This window comes from Sus scrofa, chromosome Y (genome assembly GCF_054392235.1).
Source record: "Sus scrofa isolate SSC_HxYL_T2T_F1_AM1 chromosome Y, Sscrofa_HxYL_maternal_Yorkshire_Landrace_v2.0, whole genome shotgun sequence".
Lineage (NCBI taxonomy): Eukaryota > Metazoa > Chordata > Mammalia > Artiodactyla > Suidae > Sus > Sus scrofa.
The window spans coordinates 9,899,157-9,913,504 of record NC_139402.1 but is presented as its reverse complement, the minus strand read 5'-3'; the positions used below and the strand labels follow the sequence as shown (position 1 = coordinate 9,913,504).

Genomic DNA, 14,348 nt, shown 5'->3' with positions numbered 1-14,348 from the left:
ATGCCCTGAAAAGACAAAAGACAAAAAAAGCAAGCAAGCAAGCAAGCTAATTTACAATGTGCAAAGCTTAATCCTCCATTGTTGAGACCTGAAATGTACAATAATCGATGTGGGGTGGGGGTGGGGCGCGGTTAGGCAAAGTAGTTTCCCCTTTAAGAGGTTTTCATTGTAAATGAACCATGTTTTGATTTAAGAAATTTTTTTAGGATTCTTTGATTTTAAACAAAAATCCTAGGTCTAAGGGATTGTTCTCCTAGGGGAGAGAGACCGTACAACTGCGCTATGTTAACGCCCGTCGCTGCAGTCACAGTTGCTCATAAACAGATCAAAATTGGGGATGCCGGAGTCTCAAACAGGGCAGATCGGGCACGAGGCGTGCCTTCCGGTAAGTTCAGTTAAAACGCGATGGCAGTACTGTGGGCTCTAGATGCTGCAGCATCAACCCCAGGGAATGAAAGCTGATTTCCCGGAATGGCGCTCCCCTTCCCCCGTTCCCCCGCCTCCCGACCAAGCATCGCCCTCGTGAGCCCTCGTGGGTTTGCAGAGGCGCACGGCCCCCACCGAGCCTGGCGCCTCTATGGCCTGAGCGGGGGATTGGGGCGGGGGCGACGGGGAGGCCCAGGGCACATGACGCCCCCTTCCCCCAGCCGGCCGGGCACATGACCCAGGCAGGCCAGCGAGGACCCGGCAGACCCGAGCCGCATCCCCAGCACTGCCCATGGCCTCCCCGCGCCTGGGGACCTTCTGCTGCCCCACGCGGGACGCCGCCACGGAGCTCGTGCTGAGCTTCCAGCCGCGGGCCTTCCACGCGCTGTGCCTGGGCAGCGGCGCGCTCCGCCTGGCACTCGGTCTCCTGCAGCTGCTGCCCAGGCGCCGGCCCGCGGGCCCCGGGGTCCCCTCGGCATCCCCGCCGGGTTCCTCCCGCGCCCCGGCCTCCGCCTGCATCCTGCGCGCCGCCGCCGCCTGCGACTTGCTGGGCTGCCTGGGTAAGTGCGCGCGGCCGGCGAGTGGGAGACCGTCTGTGCGCGGCTGCGGGCGCGCGGCCCGCGGGTGGGGGACCCGTGCGTGCGCGGCTGAGGGCGCGCGGCCCCAGCTTGGGACCGGTGGGTTCGCAGGTAAGGACTCATCTCCCGGGGGGGGGGGGGGGGGGAATGGACGGGTCGACAGGAGGCTGTGCAAACGGTAAAAAGTTCCTTCATCGGCGGTAAAAGTTCCTTCAAAGGACCTTTGCTGCTTTTGTTATGGTTTTAAACGGTTTGATGTATTTGTTATTGCAGTTCCTAGGGAAACTTTAGCCAGTGCTGTTAGGGAAAAAGCAGAAAATATAATGGATCCGTAATTGTTCCATCAGGGAGAGACTAACAGTTAATATTTGGGCGGCCACACACAGCCTACACACAGCCATTTCCAAAACGATTTAGCAGAATCACGAAGAAGATCTGACATATATATATATATATATATATATATATATATATGGGTTAAATTTTTATCCATTTACTTATTTATATATTTAAGTTAGATTTTTTTTTTCTTTTTCTTTCTTTCTTTTTCTTTTTTTGGCTGCTCTGCGGGGTATGGATTTACAATGAGCACGGCAGCGAAAGGCTGTTGGTCTTTGCAGGGGTCTCCACCTCTGGGCCCCGAGGGGGTGGCAGCAGCTTACGCTGCTGAGCAGGTGTCTGGGCACCTTTTTCTTTCTTTCTTTTTCTTTTTTTGGCTGCTATGCGGCATATGGCTGGAGGATAGGAGCCTCCGTGGTGACCTAAGCAGAAGCCAGGGCAATGCAGGATCCTCAGCCCACTGCGCTGGGCCAGGGATCAAACCTGCGTCCCAGTGCTGCAGAGACACCACTGATCCTGCAGATCTGGTTGTGCCACAGGGGATCTCCAAGTTTGGGTTTTATACCAGGCGGGCAAACCACAGCCTCCAGGCCAAATCCTGCCTGCTGCCTCTTCTCCATGTATGCCCCATGAACTAAGGATGGTTTTACATTTTCAAGTGTTTTTGTTTTTTTTTTTTTTAATCCAAAGAAAATTTCCTGGCGGGTAAATATTCCATGAAAGTCCAATGTCAGCATCATTAAGTGCAGTTTTATGGGAAAGCAGCTACCCCGCGCGTTTGTGCGTTGTCGGGGGGCGATCTATGCCCTACAGGGCAGAAGCACATGTTGAACAGGAAAGGCATGACCCAGAAAGCCTAAAGTATTTTCTCTCTGGCCCTTTACAGAAACCTTGCTGACCTCTGCTTTCTACTAAGCATGGCATGTTTTACAGACCTCTAAGCTAGATATTGCTGACCATTTTAACGTTTTATTTTGGAAAAGTTTGGTTTTTTTGTTTTGTTTTGTTTTTGTCTTTTTGCCATTTCTGGACCGCTCCTGCGGCATATGGAGGTTCCCAGGCTAGGGGTCGAATCAGAGCTGTAGCCACCCGCCTACGCCAGAGCCACAGCAACGCGGGATCTGAGCCGCGTCTGCGACCTACACCACAGCTCACGGCAATGCCGGATCGTGAACCCACTGAGCAAGGGCAGGGACCGAACCCGCAACCTCATGGTTCCTAGTCGGATTCGTTAACCACTGTGCCACGACGGGAACTGCAAAAAGTTTTTTTTAATTAAAAAAAGAATTTTAATTTTATGGCCATACCCACAGCATATGGAAGTTCCTGGGCCAGAGATTGAACACTCATTTCCACCCACCAGAGCCGCAGCAGTCAGATTCTCAGCCCACTGTGCCACAGTGCGAATGCCCTGAAAAAGTTTCTTTCTTTCTTTTTTTTTTTTATTTTTTTGTTCTTTTGCCATTTCTTGGGCCGCTCCCGCGGCATATGGAGGTTCCCAGGCTAGGGGTCGAATCGGAGCTGTAGCTGCCGGCCTACGCCAGAGCCACAGCAACACGGGATCCGAGCCGCGGATCATTGGCATATGTTCAGTTGTCTCCTACATGCTGTCTTGCAGTAGGTTTGTTTGAATCAGGATCCAGATCCTGTCCGTGTTTTGTAATGGGCTGGCAGGTGCTGGCCATTCTGTTTTCAGTCATGTTTGCACGGCAGCCAAAGGCTGTTGGTCTTTGCAGTGACCTCCACCTCCGGGCCCCGAGGGGGTGGCAGCAGGTGTCTGGGCACAGGTGGCTGTGTGTCCCAGGGCCTAGTTCTCCTATTCTCACTCCTGTGATCAGAGGCACTCAAGAACCTTGACTTCGGTTCAATGCTGTGGAACCTCTAGTCAGTTTCTCAGACTTGAGGAGTAAGACAGGAGGCAACACTTCCTATTAGTGGTAACATCAATTTGGTGCAGGATAATTAAATTAAAAATTGATGTTTCTGGAGTTCCCTGGTGGCTCAGTGGGTTAAGGATCCAGCATTGTCACTGCTGCTACGCAGGTCACTGCTCTGGTGTGGGTTCAATCCCTGGCCCGAGAGTGTCCACATGCCATGGGTGAAGCCCAAAAGAAAAAAAAAAAATTCTGTATTGTACAACACAGGGAATGCAGCCAAATTTTGTCATAACTGTAAATAGAATATAACTTTTAACAATTGTATAAAGGGAGTTCCTGTTGTGGCACAGCAGACACGAATCCGACTCATATCCATGAGGATGCGGGTTCGATCCCTGGCCTCGCTCAGTGGGTTAAGGATCTGGCTTTGCCGAGAGCTGTGGTGTAGGTTTCAGACTCTGCTCAGATCCCACGTTGCTGTGACTGTGGTGTAGCTCTGATTGGACCCATAGCCTGGGAACTTCCATATGCCGCAGGCGTCACCCTGAAAAAGCAAAAAAGAAAAACCAAAAAACATTGTATAAAAATCAGAAATTTTTAAAAATCGATTTTCTTTCTGAGTCTGAAGCATTTTGGAAAAGCATCTTAATCATAATTTCGTTTCTGTCACTTGACTATCTGGAAATACACTCTGGAGATGCGCCAACACATCTTTCAAGGGTCAGTGAACTACTGCTTGTACATCCTTTGGCCTCTAGAAGGATGGTGCATGACCTTCTGAGCAAATGAGCAGAAGCAGACGTCAGGGGAAGGCTTGGTGACCAGACCTCCTCCCTGAAAAATAAGAAATACAGACACCTATCTCATAGGATGGCTTCTTCCCAGTTGTACTGAGATGTAATTGACACACACACAACACCGTGGAAGTTTAAGGTGTACAGCATAATGACTTAACTTACACGTCTCATGAAATGACCACAGTAAGCGTAGTAAACATCCATCACCTCTTATAGATACAAACAAAAATCATGGTGTTGACTGAGCTCGAGGTGGCGCTCTGTACCGAAAATGGCAAAGCACGAGATATAAGACAAGCATTATTTTTTTGATTGGTGCTTGAGAATGAGAAACTATTGCTCAGGGTTTTAGTGTTCATGGTTCCCTTTAGTGGTGTATCACACACTATATGTTTGGTAGCGTATTACACGGTATGTAGTTAGTAGGCTAGGTAGACACACTGCATTTGGGTGTAACGACTGCTCACAGTTGCCCTCCAGCATGTGTTACATGGTATATACTTAGGCAAAGGCTATGGCATCACCTAAGCCAGAACCCTAATATATATACCTTAGGTGTGCGTACTGTTATCAGGAGAATTAGATATTTAGATCTAATAGCAAGGAAAACTCACAAATAATCAAAGTCAAAAGCAGATTATCAAGAGCTAATTTGAGAAAATCTTAACTTTTTTTTTTTTTTGGCTGTGCCCGCAGCATGCAGGCCCAAGGATCAAACCCGCACCACAGCAGTAACACTAGATCCTCAACCCATGGAGCCTCCAGGGAACTCCTGGAACTCTTTAAATGTACTTTTTTTTTTTGTTGTCTTTTTGCTATTTCTTTGGGCTGCTCCCGCGGCACATGGAGGTTCCCAGGCTAGGGGTCGAATCGGAGCTGTAGCTGCCGGCCTACACCAGAGCCACAGCAACGCGGGATCCGAGCCGCGTCTGCAACCTACACCACAGCTCACGGCAACGCCGGATCGTTAACCCACTGAGCAAGGGCAGGGACCGAACCCGCAACCTCATGGTTCCTAGTCGGATTCGTTAACCACTGTGCCACGACGGGAACTCCTAAATGTACTTTTTTGAAGAATGAAAGAACTATCTTTTTCAACTTCAGAATGTGCTTTTTTTTTTTTTTTTTTTATGTGAGGAAGAGTTAACTTGGACGTTGCAAAGATAGCCAAGGAGTTCCCTGGTGGCTTAGTGGGTAAGGATCCAGCATTGTCACTCCTGTGGTAAGGGTTCCATCTCTGGCCCTAGAACTTCTGCACACTGCAGATGAGGCCAAAAAAATGAATAAATAAAAAAAAAATAGGGAGTTCCCATTGTGGCTCAGTGGGTTAAGAATGCAACACAGCGTCTGTGAGGATGTGGGCTCGATCCCTGTCCTCCCTCAGCAGGTTAAGGATCCGGTGTTGCCGCAAGCTGCAGTATAGGTCCCAGACTTGGCTGGGATCCGGCATTTCCATGGCTGTGGTGTAGGCTGGCAGCTGCACCTCCAATTTGACCCCTAGCCTGGGAATTTCCACAGGCAGCAGGTGCAGCTGTAAAAAGTAAAAAATAAAAATTAAATAATAAAAAGATAGCCAAGAAGTACAGATTGTTATTCACATAATCACTTCTAAGTGCCAAACAAACAAAAACAACAAAAGACACGACTTCGGCTAATGATGACATCAGAGTGCCGAGGATTGCTTCCCGACGATGATAATTATTTTCTGACTCTTATTTTCTTCTCTGTCTCTGCACACACCAATTTGTGTTTCTTTCCTCCTTCTCTCCCATCTTTTCCTCCCGTCTTTCTCTCTCCCTTCCTATCCATCCATCCACCCACCCACCCGTCCATCCATCTGTCCACCAGTCCGCCCACCATTTTCACAGAGTCAGCGAGTCAGCTTTAGGTTGGAAATAGGACCAGGTACAAAGCATCACCCAATTCTCCTTTAGGTATCATAGTCCGGTCTTCGGTGTGGTTAGGATTCCCAAGTTTCGTGGACCACATCTCCGACGTGAATGGCACAGACGTGTGGCCGGCTGCCTTCTGCGTGGGGACTGCAGTGAGTGTGCCTCCCTGGGTCTCATGTCCCCTCCCCTCTGCTCCTGTTAGTCTGTGTCCTCATTGTGCTCCCAACCCTCCCAGCAACCCTCCTTCTTAGAAATGCATAAGCTCAGAGACGCTGCTGCTGTGCTCCCTCGGAGCAGGAACCCTGAGGCAAGCTAGGGGCAGGGCGGCGCCGGGGAGGGGGGGGGGTAGTCTCTGACGCACGTTCAAGTTTGAGAGCCTCTGCGCTAGTGTGTTTACCCCCCCACCCCCAACCCTTAAACACACACAACATCATTACCTTAGATGGAGCCCCCTGTGACGCAGTGGGATCTCTGGTGTCCTGGGAGCACTGGGACGCAGGTTCGATCCCCGGCCCCGGCACAGTAGGTTAAGGATCCGGCATTGCCGCGGCTGCGGCTGGGATCTGATCCCTGTCACGGGAACTCCACATGCCGCGGGTCCGCCAAAAAAGAAGAAGGGGGAAAAAAAAAAAAAAAAGCTGGCCAAAGAAAAAAGCAGTTATTGACTGGCTGTATGCTTAAGGAAGTATATACTTAAATATATCTCCGTGTGTGTGCATAGTGCTGTGTCCACCAAGATAACGACCTCCAAAGGGCACGGAAGCTGCCCCTCGATCTGCGGCAGAATGTCAGCTCCCCTCGGTTGCCTCCGGCTGGAGCGTGGGTCTTAGTATAGCGCCGGTGCCCGTCTAATGTGCGCCCCCCGCCTTCCCCTTCTGCTGAGAGGGCCCTTCCCGCCCACCCTCCTTGGTTCTCCGCAAAAGAGCGTCTGGTTCAAAGGCCCCTTGGGCGCTCCTGCCCGGCCAAGCGGCACATCTGAGCCCTTTATCTCCGGGCCTACAAGGGCAGCGCCAGGCAGGGCTCGCTGGACCAGACTGGGCACAAAGGCGCACGCCCCGCCGGGGCCGCCTCCCGGCCTCGGCTTCCAAGACGGTCCACGTGCGTCCTGAGGGCTTTCACGCGCTGCCTCCTGACGTCAGAGGAAGCGGGCGTGGGCCAGCTCTTTTCGCGGGCCGGGCAGTCTGGAGTCCGCGCCCGGGAGCGTTGATGCCGCCTCTTCCCCGTTACAGACGTGGATCCAGCTGCTCTACAGCGCCTGCTTCTGGTGGCTGTTTTGCTATGCAGTCGACGCCTACCTGGTGATCCGGAGATCGGCGGGACTGAGGTACGCAGAGGAAGCAGCCGGCCTCCTGCCCTGCCTGGTTTCCCCAGGGCGGGTTGGAGAGAGCTGAGCGCTCCAGAGGGTCTTGTTTGCCATTGGCAGACACGGCTGATCAGAACCTTTGAAGGCAGGATCAAAATGTTGAGCATTTTAAAATCCCGGAAAGAGGAGTTCCCATCGTGGCTCCGCAGGTTAAGAACCCGACTCATATCTATGAGGATGCACGTTTGATCCCTGCCCCCCCCGCCAGTGGGTGAAGGATCTAGGTCGCTGTGGCTGTGGTGTAGGCCTGCAGCTCCAGTTTAACCCCAGCCGGAGAATTTCCACATGCTGCTGGTGCAGCCCTAAAAAGAAAAAATTAAAACATAAAAAAAATAAAAGCCTGTTAACAGGTACTTCCATAAATTAAATATTTGGAACTAGACAAATCCTAAAAAAGAATTGGCATGAATATAAAAGATTTTGATGGTATTTAAAAGTTTAGGGAAAAAAAAAATCCTTAGACACATGTATGGATACGTCATGCTAAACACGGAGCCCAAGAATGCTGGAGCCGCCTGGCAGGAATGCAGGAAGGTTAGTGCCTCGACCCTGGTGGGTTCAAATTCCAGCCGTGTCACTCACTAGCTGTGTGACTGTTGGCATGGTGCTAAACCTCTCTGAACCTGTGTTTTCTCAGCCGTAAAACAGTACCCACCTCATGGAGACCCTGGGAGAAGTGAACATGACAGGCATTTGGTAACCGGGTGCTGGGGTTGTATCCGGGATGTGCCTGTGTGTGAATGAGCAGAGACACATGGAACCTCAGTTCCAAAGAGAATTGGGAGGGCAGGGTCTGTGTCTCAGTGGCCAAGGAGGCATTTGAACCCACCAAGTTCGTGGCGGGGGTCCCCTCTGCATGGAGCCCTTGCTTTTTTTTTTTTTAATAGCTTTATAAAATTTACCTGTTTAAATATATAAAATCAATTTTTTAGCATATTCACAGAATTATGCAACCATCACCACTTTGTGTGTGTGTGTGTTGTTTCAACATTCTTTGGTTCCATGCCATTTTATTCTTCCCCCAAATTCCTGTTGATTGCCAATCTTCCCTTCCCCGCCTGGCAACTTCACATCTGTCTGTCTCTAGATTTGTCCTGTAAATGGAATCATACACTATGTGGCCTTTCATATCTGGCGGCTTAAACTCAGGCTTCTATAGCCAAGGTTTATCCACACTGGAGTTCCCTTCGTGGCTCAGTGGTTAATGAATCTGACTAGGAACCATGAGATTTGGGGTTTGATCCCTGCCCTTGCTCAGTGGGTTAAGGATCTGGCGTTGCCATAAACTATGGTGTAGGTCACAGATGTGGCTCAGATCTGATGTTGCTGCGGCTCTGGCGTAGGCCGGCAGCTACAGCTCCAATGAGACCCCTAGCCTGGGAACCTCCATATGCCGTGGGAACAGCCCTAGAAAAAGGAAAAAAAAAAAAAAAGTTTTATCCACATTGTAGCATGAATCAGTACTTCATTCCTGTTCACTGCTGAATAGTATTCCATTGTTTCATTATCCACATTTTATCCATGTATCAGTCAATGGACTTTTAGGTTGTTTCCCATTGTCTTGACTCTGAGGAATAATGCTACAATGAACATTTGCTTACAGGTGTTTGTGTGGACTTAGGTTTTCACTGTATACTTTTGGGGGTACACCTCAGAGTGGAATTCCTGGGTCACTGAGTAACTCTGTATAACCTTGAAAGCCACGGCTGAGCTGTTTTCCAAAAAGGCTGAAACATTTTACATTTGCACCAACACTGTACGATGATGGTTCCAATTTTTTCAGGTCCTTGCTAACAACCTGTTATTTTCTGTGTGTGGTTTGGTTTTTGAGATGTTAGCCATGTTGGAAGTGGTATCTCACTGTGGTTTTGATTTCTCTGATGGCGAATGATGGGGGGCATCTTCTCACGGGCTTATTGGCCATTTATATACCTGCTTTGGAGAAATAACTCCTTGAGTCCTTTGCCCAGTTTTTAATTGGCCCGATTGTCTTTTTATTGTTGAGTTATTAGGTGTTCTTTATGCATCCACGACACAAATACCTCATTGGGTGTATGATTTAGAGATATTTTCTCCCATTTAATAGGGTATCTTTCCATTTATTTGATGGTATCTTTGAAGCTTAACAGTTTTTGATTTTTATAAAATCTGATTTTTCTATTTTTTTCTCTTATTTCTTGTGCTTTTGCTGTCATCTGAGAAACCACTGCCTAACCTGAAGTCACAAAGATGTATACCTCTGTTTTCTTCTAAGAGTTTTCCAGTTGGAATACTTTTATTTAGAGTTCAGAGCTGTGAATTAATTTTTGCGTGTAGGGAGCATCAAGTCCACTTTTATTCTTTGGTAGGTGGACATGCAGTTGTTCCAGCACCGTTTGTTGGATACGTTCCCTTTTATTTTTTTAATTAAAAAAAATTTTTTTTTGTCCTTTTAGGACTGCACCTGTGGCATATGGAGGTTCCCAGGCTAGGGGTTGAATCGGGGCTGTAGCCACCAGCCTACGCCAGAGCTACAGCAACACGGGATCCGAGCCGCGTCTGCGACCTACACCACAGCTCATGACAACGCCGGATCCTTAAGCCACTGAGCAAGGCCAGGGATCGAACCCGCGACCCCATGGTTCCTAGTCGGATTCATTAACCACTGAACCATGACGGGAACTCCGGATACGTTCCCTTTTAAAACCAATATCAGCAAGCAAATAAAGATCATATTCAGGCTACAGAATACACTGGGCAATCTTAGGGAATCAGCACTCTAAAATTGTTGCTATACCTTATGGATATCACATCGTCATTCACTTTGTCTCTCTGGCCTGAAATTGAATGCTTATTTCATTTTCGTGTTTGTTCCTTCTACCTTTAAACCTTAGTTCCTGAGCTCTTACACATTTGTACAAAACCTAGGTATACTTGGTTGTGAAAATTCTCTAGAAAAGTTAGTCAAGGTCAAAGGCAGCCAGTGAGGTGTATCGGTAAGAATTAGTTTGGGCTACAGAAAAAAGCAGAAAGTAATAGGGACTTAAGATAGGAATTTGTCCCTGAAGCGAGGTATACATATGAGCTCCTGTCTGATGCCTCCTTCACTCGCTTTTGGAAGGATAACCCAGTTAGAGGTCTCACAGACTACCGGTTAGTTTGTGGAGATAAAAGGAAGCTTGGATTATCACCCTCGTCCCTTGGTAGCCATGCCTCTGTTATTGGATTTTTTCTATTAAATTCCCAAACAGTATTGTCCACTATAATGATCCCATATTGATCAGGGTGTTGGCTTAGTTCCAAAAGCCAAAACCACTTTCAGAAAACAGAAATGGGCAACAATTTCTTATCATGTCGTTTCCCAAAGATATACTGTGTATCTCAGTGACACACGCATAGCTGCCCTAAGAGCGTGTGTGGCCAGCAAGCAGCCAGCATGGTCACCCTTACCTGTGAAGACCCACACACCCAGGCTTTCCACTGTGATGGCCTGGCACAAACTTGCCCGTGTGCCCAAAACACCAGGGATCGAAGAGGAATTTCAGAAGAGGTTATCACATTCAGCTGGGTCCATAAAGATCTTCCACAAGTCTCAGTAAATATCTATCTGCTGGAACACCTCGCGGCTCTCTGGAGAGATTATTGTCGATGGTTGAGTAGAAACAGACTTTTGCCTGTAGGCTACATCCATGGGTCCAAACTGCAGAATAAATTTAATGCCTATTCCTCTAAAAAGCAAACAAAAAGAGCTTTGGAGCGCTGAAAGGAACCTAGAACAGTATGTTTCCTGCTGTGATTGAAGGAGGCAGGTTGCATCTCTACCTATGGGGGACTGGAGTTGGACAGCTCTTTGGACCTGGAGGACAGACAGAGCCCTGAGAAGCCAGGACAGGCAATCAGGAAGCTCTCCTGAGACCTGGGGCAGCATCTGGAATTCATCTTGGAGCTCAGCGTTGGCACAGGCAGGAGGCTGGGGATGTGCGGAGACTGCAGGCTGCCAGGCTTCCAAGGACCTGCCCATCAAACAGGAGGCGAAGGTCCAGGAATGCCAATCACCCAGAGGCGTCCCAAGGATAAGAGCCAGGGCAGTGAAGCGGGCTCTCCCACCAGAAAGGAGCAGGCCTACAGCGGAGACAGCAGATGTGCTCTGTAGCCGTGGAGACGCTGCCCGCACTCATCCCTGCCAGCGGCCGTGCCTCCCCCAGCGAGGGCTGGGTTTAGAGCTGACCTGAGAGTGTGGGTCCTGTAAGGAGCTTCTGCAGCCCCTCTTTGTTTCCATAGCTGAGGGTGGAGTGGATTCTGTAGGTGGCAACGAAGCGCCTGCAGCTGGCGGGGAAGGGTCCCGAGGAATTCCTGGGCAGGGGGCCAGACCTCGCGGGTGTGGCTCCATTAAATCCACATCATCTGCTAGATCCTCCCAGCCTTTGGCCGTTTCCTTTGGTGCAGGAGAATTTTCCCTATGAAAAATCATTAAGTCAGTTTAAAAACAAAATATTCACTGTAGTCTGGCTCCAGGTGGGGGACAGACAGGTTTTAACACTAACGAAAGGCGCCTGAGATCCCGGGAAACGCTCGGAGTCAACGTGGCTGATGCTCCAAGAAAAGGAAGAGGTGAGAGCAGAGGGGGTGGGGAGGACCTTCGCGTGAAACCTCCCTTGGACTCAGAAGAAAGGAGGCGGCGTTGGTGTGGTGTTCGGTTGTGTCAGTCATTGAAGTGGCTGCCGCTTGGGGCACATGGCCCATCTGTCACTTCCTTCCCCTCGAGGCCACTTGCAGCTGGAGAACCGACCACAGGGCTTTGGGGAGCTCAGCACTGGCCTCGCCCCTGCGGCTCCCTCCCACCTCGGAGGACACCACTGGCTCCTCCAGCCCAGGGCTGGGGTCTGGCATGCCGAGATCCCACCCTTCCCCAGCCCAGCCCTGCAGAAGGCTGCTCCTTAGTTTGCTGCGTGTCCTACAAAGCCTCTGGCTTCTGGGCCGGACACTCCCGGATGCGCTGCCAGGCCCGGATGTGCAGGGAAGGGCCGCCGGGAACCAGAGAGAGTGTGGGCGGCACCATGTGGCCTCCCGGGAACCTGGCTGAGAAGGGTCTCCCTCCTCCTGCCTGTCTCTTCCCTCCTGTCTCCTTGTAGAAGGGCGTCCTTTCCCCCAGCCTGATGGCTCCCTTTGTCTACGCAGCTGATCTTCAGAATTAGAATCCTGATGAGTCTGGGGTCACACTGTTGGCCATATGTCTGGCACAGTTTTGAGCACCTCCGAGGGAGCCCTGGGGCCTGTTCCTTCCCATTGCAGAAAAGACACAAACCGAGCAGCGCTGTATTGAAAGAGCCAGATAGGAGCTCCCGCTGTGGTGCAGGAGGTTAAGATCCAACTGCTCCAGCCCCGGTCTCTGTGAAGGCACAGGTCTCTGCAGAGGTGCAGGTTCTATCCCCAGCCTGGCGCAGTGGGTTAAAGGATCCGGTGTTGTCACAGCTGTGGCTCAGCTTCAATCCCTGGCCCGGGAACTTCTATGTGTCATGGGGCCATTAAAAAAAAAAAAATGCCAGATAGCTCTGCACGTGCTCAGGTCGTCTGTGGTCCTGACCCCATCTGCAAGGCTTGCTGCCTCGAGTCTTTCGAGGCATGGGGTGGGGGCTGTGGGGAGCACAGAGGTGGAGGGCAGAGATGGCAGCTAGGACATAAGGGGAACGCTGCAGGGAGTGGGGGTGGGATGGGGAGGGGGGGTAAGCTAGGAAGCCTCCCTGCTCTCCTGGAACATGGAATAACCACCCACTTCTTGGAGAGCTGCTTCTTGGTTTGGGCTGAGTGTTGAGACACTCCTGTGTTAGGTAGGAGCTGACTCTGGGCAGGCTGAGGCTGGGAGCACCATGCTGACAGGGGGAGCCGGGCTCTCAGGAGGACTTGGAGGTGTCCTGTCTCGCTCCCCTTCACTGGAGAGCCTTAGGTCGGGTGAGAGAAGCCAGATGCAAAAGACCACATCATGCATGGGTCCGTTTAGTGAAACGTTGGGAAGAGGCAGATGCATAGAGGCAGAGAGTGGTTGCCAGGCGCCGGGGGGCAGGAGTGATGGGGTAGGACGGCTTCCTGGTCTGGACTTTCCTTTTGGGCTGATGAGGAACTGCATACAGGTGTGGTTGCACAACGCTGTGCACCTACTGAATGCTTCGGGGTTGTTGACGGCACCTCGGGTGGGGCCGCCCCTGCTCCTTCCTCTCCTAGCACCATCCTGCTGTACCACATGATGGCCTGGGGCTTGGCTGCGCTGCTCTGCGTGGAGGGAGCGTTCATGCTCTACTACCCTTCCATGGCCAGGTAAGCACCCCCCGCCACAAGCCCACTCCCCAACCCCTGCACCCCTGGTGTGTCCTCTTGCAGGAAGTGCTGGCCCTGCCCGCGTGGGCACCTGGTGGGCAGGCTGTGTTCATCCATTGACCACACAGCCTTGCACCTGGAGTTAGTGTCCCAGCCTCTGCCTGTCATGTGCCTGCGGGTGGCCGCCTGGCAGGGTGGATGCAGAGCTGGGGGTGCCTCTCCGCCAATCCACCTGGGTGCCAGGCTCTAGGCGTCCCCTCCAGATTGACGCAGCCTTCCACCGCCCACTCTTTAACCTGTATTCTTCCAACCAGCTTCCTGTGGGGAAGCAGGTGAGGGCAGCATCCTTAGAATGAGGTCGAGATGGCTGGAAGACAAAGGCTTGTGCCTAGAAGAGCCAATTTGAAGCCTCTGCTGGTTGCACTGTTCTCACACCTCCTCTATCCTGTGCTCTTCTGGACACAGATACTGGGACGCATGGCCTCTGAGCGTGTCTTTGGCCTTTCTTCAAGTTTAAAATCCACCAGGGCAACCATCTGTAAAGCTTCAGGTTCCCTCCAAGGATATGTACCCTAATGGTCAAGGGAAAACTGAAAAACGGAGCTCGGACATTGTCTCTTTGTGATCTCAGGGCGGTGTAGACCAGGCATCTGCATAGCACGGCCCTCGGGTCCCACCCGGCCCTCTGCTTGCCTTTGTAAATAAAGTTTTATTGGCACACAGCCGTGCTCACTTGCAAAGGTATCCTCTATGGCTGCTTTCACACATTAGAGGAGTTTTGACAG

At 50.9% G+C, this 14,348-nt stretch overlaps 1 protein-coding gene across 1 annotated transcript in view; it reads left to right on the top strand.

Annotated features, from left to right (window-relative positions):
* Positions 1–653: 653 nt before the first annotated feature.
* The window catches only part of GPR143 (G protein-coupled receptor 143), a 38,474-nt gene continuing 24,779 nt past the window's right edge, over positions 654–14,348 (top strand). The window contains exons 1-4 of the mRNA XM_085009018.1: positions 654–986; positions 5,952–6,061; positions 7,139–7,233; positions 13,471–13,563. Coding sequence (XP_084865144.1) covers positions 719–986; positions 5,952–6,061; positions 7,139–7,233; positions 13,471–13,563 — 566 coding nt within the window. The 5' untranslated portion in view covers positions 654–718. The remainder of the gene's footprint in view (positions 987–5,951; positions 6,062–7,138; positions 7,234–13,470; positions 13,564–14,348) is intronic.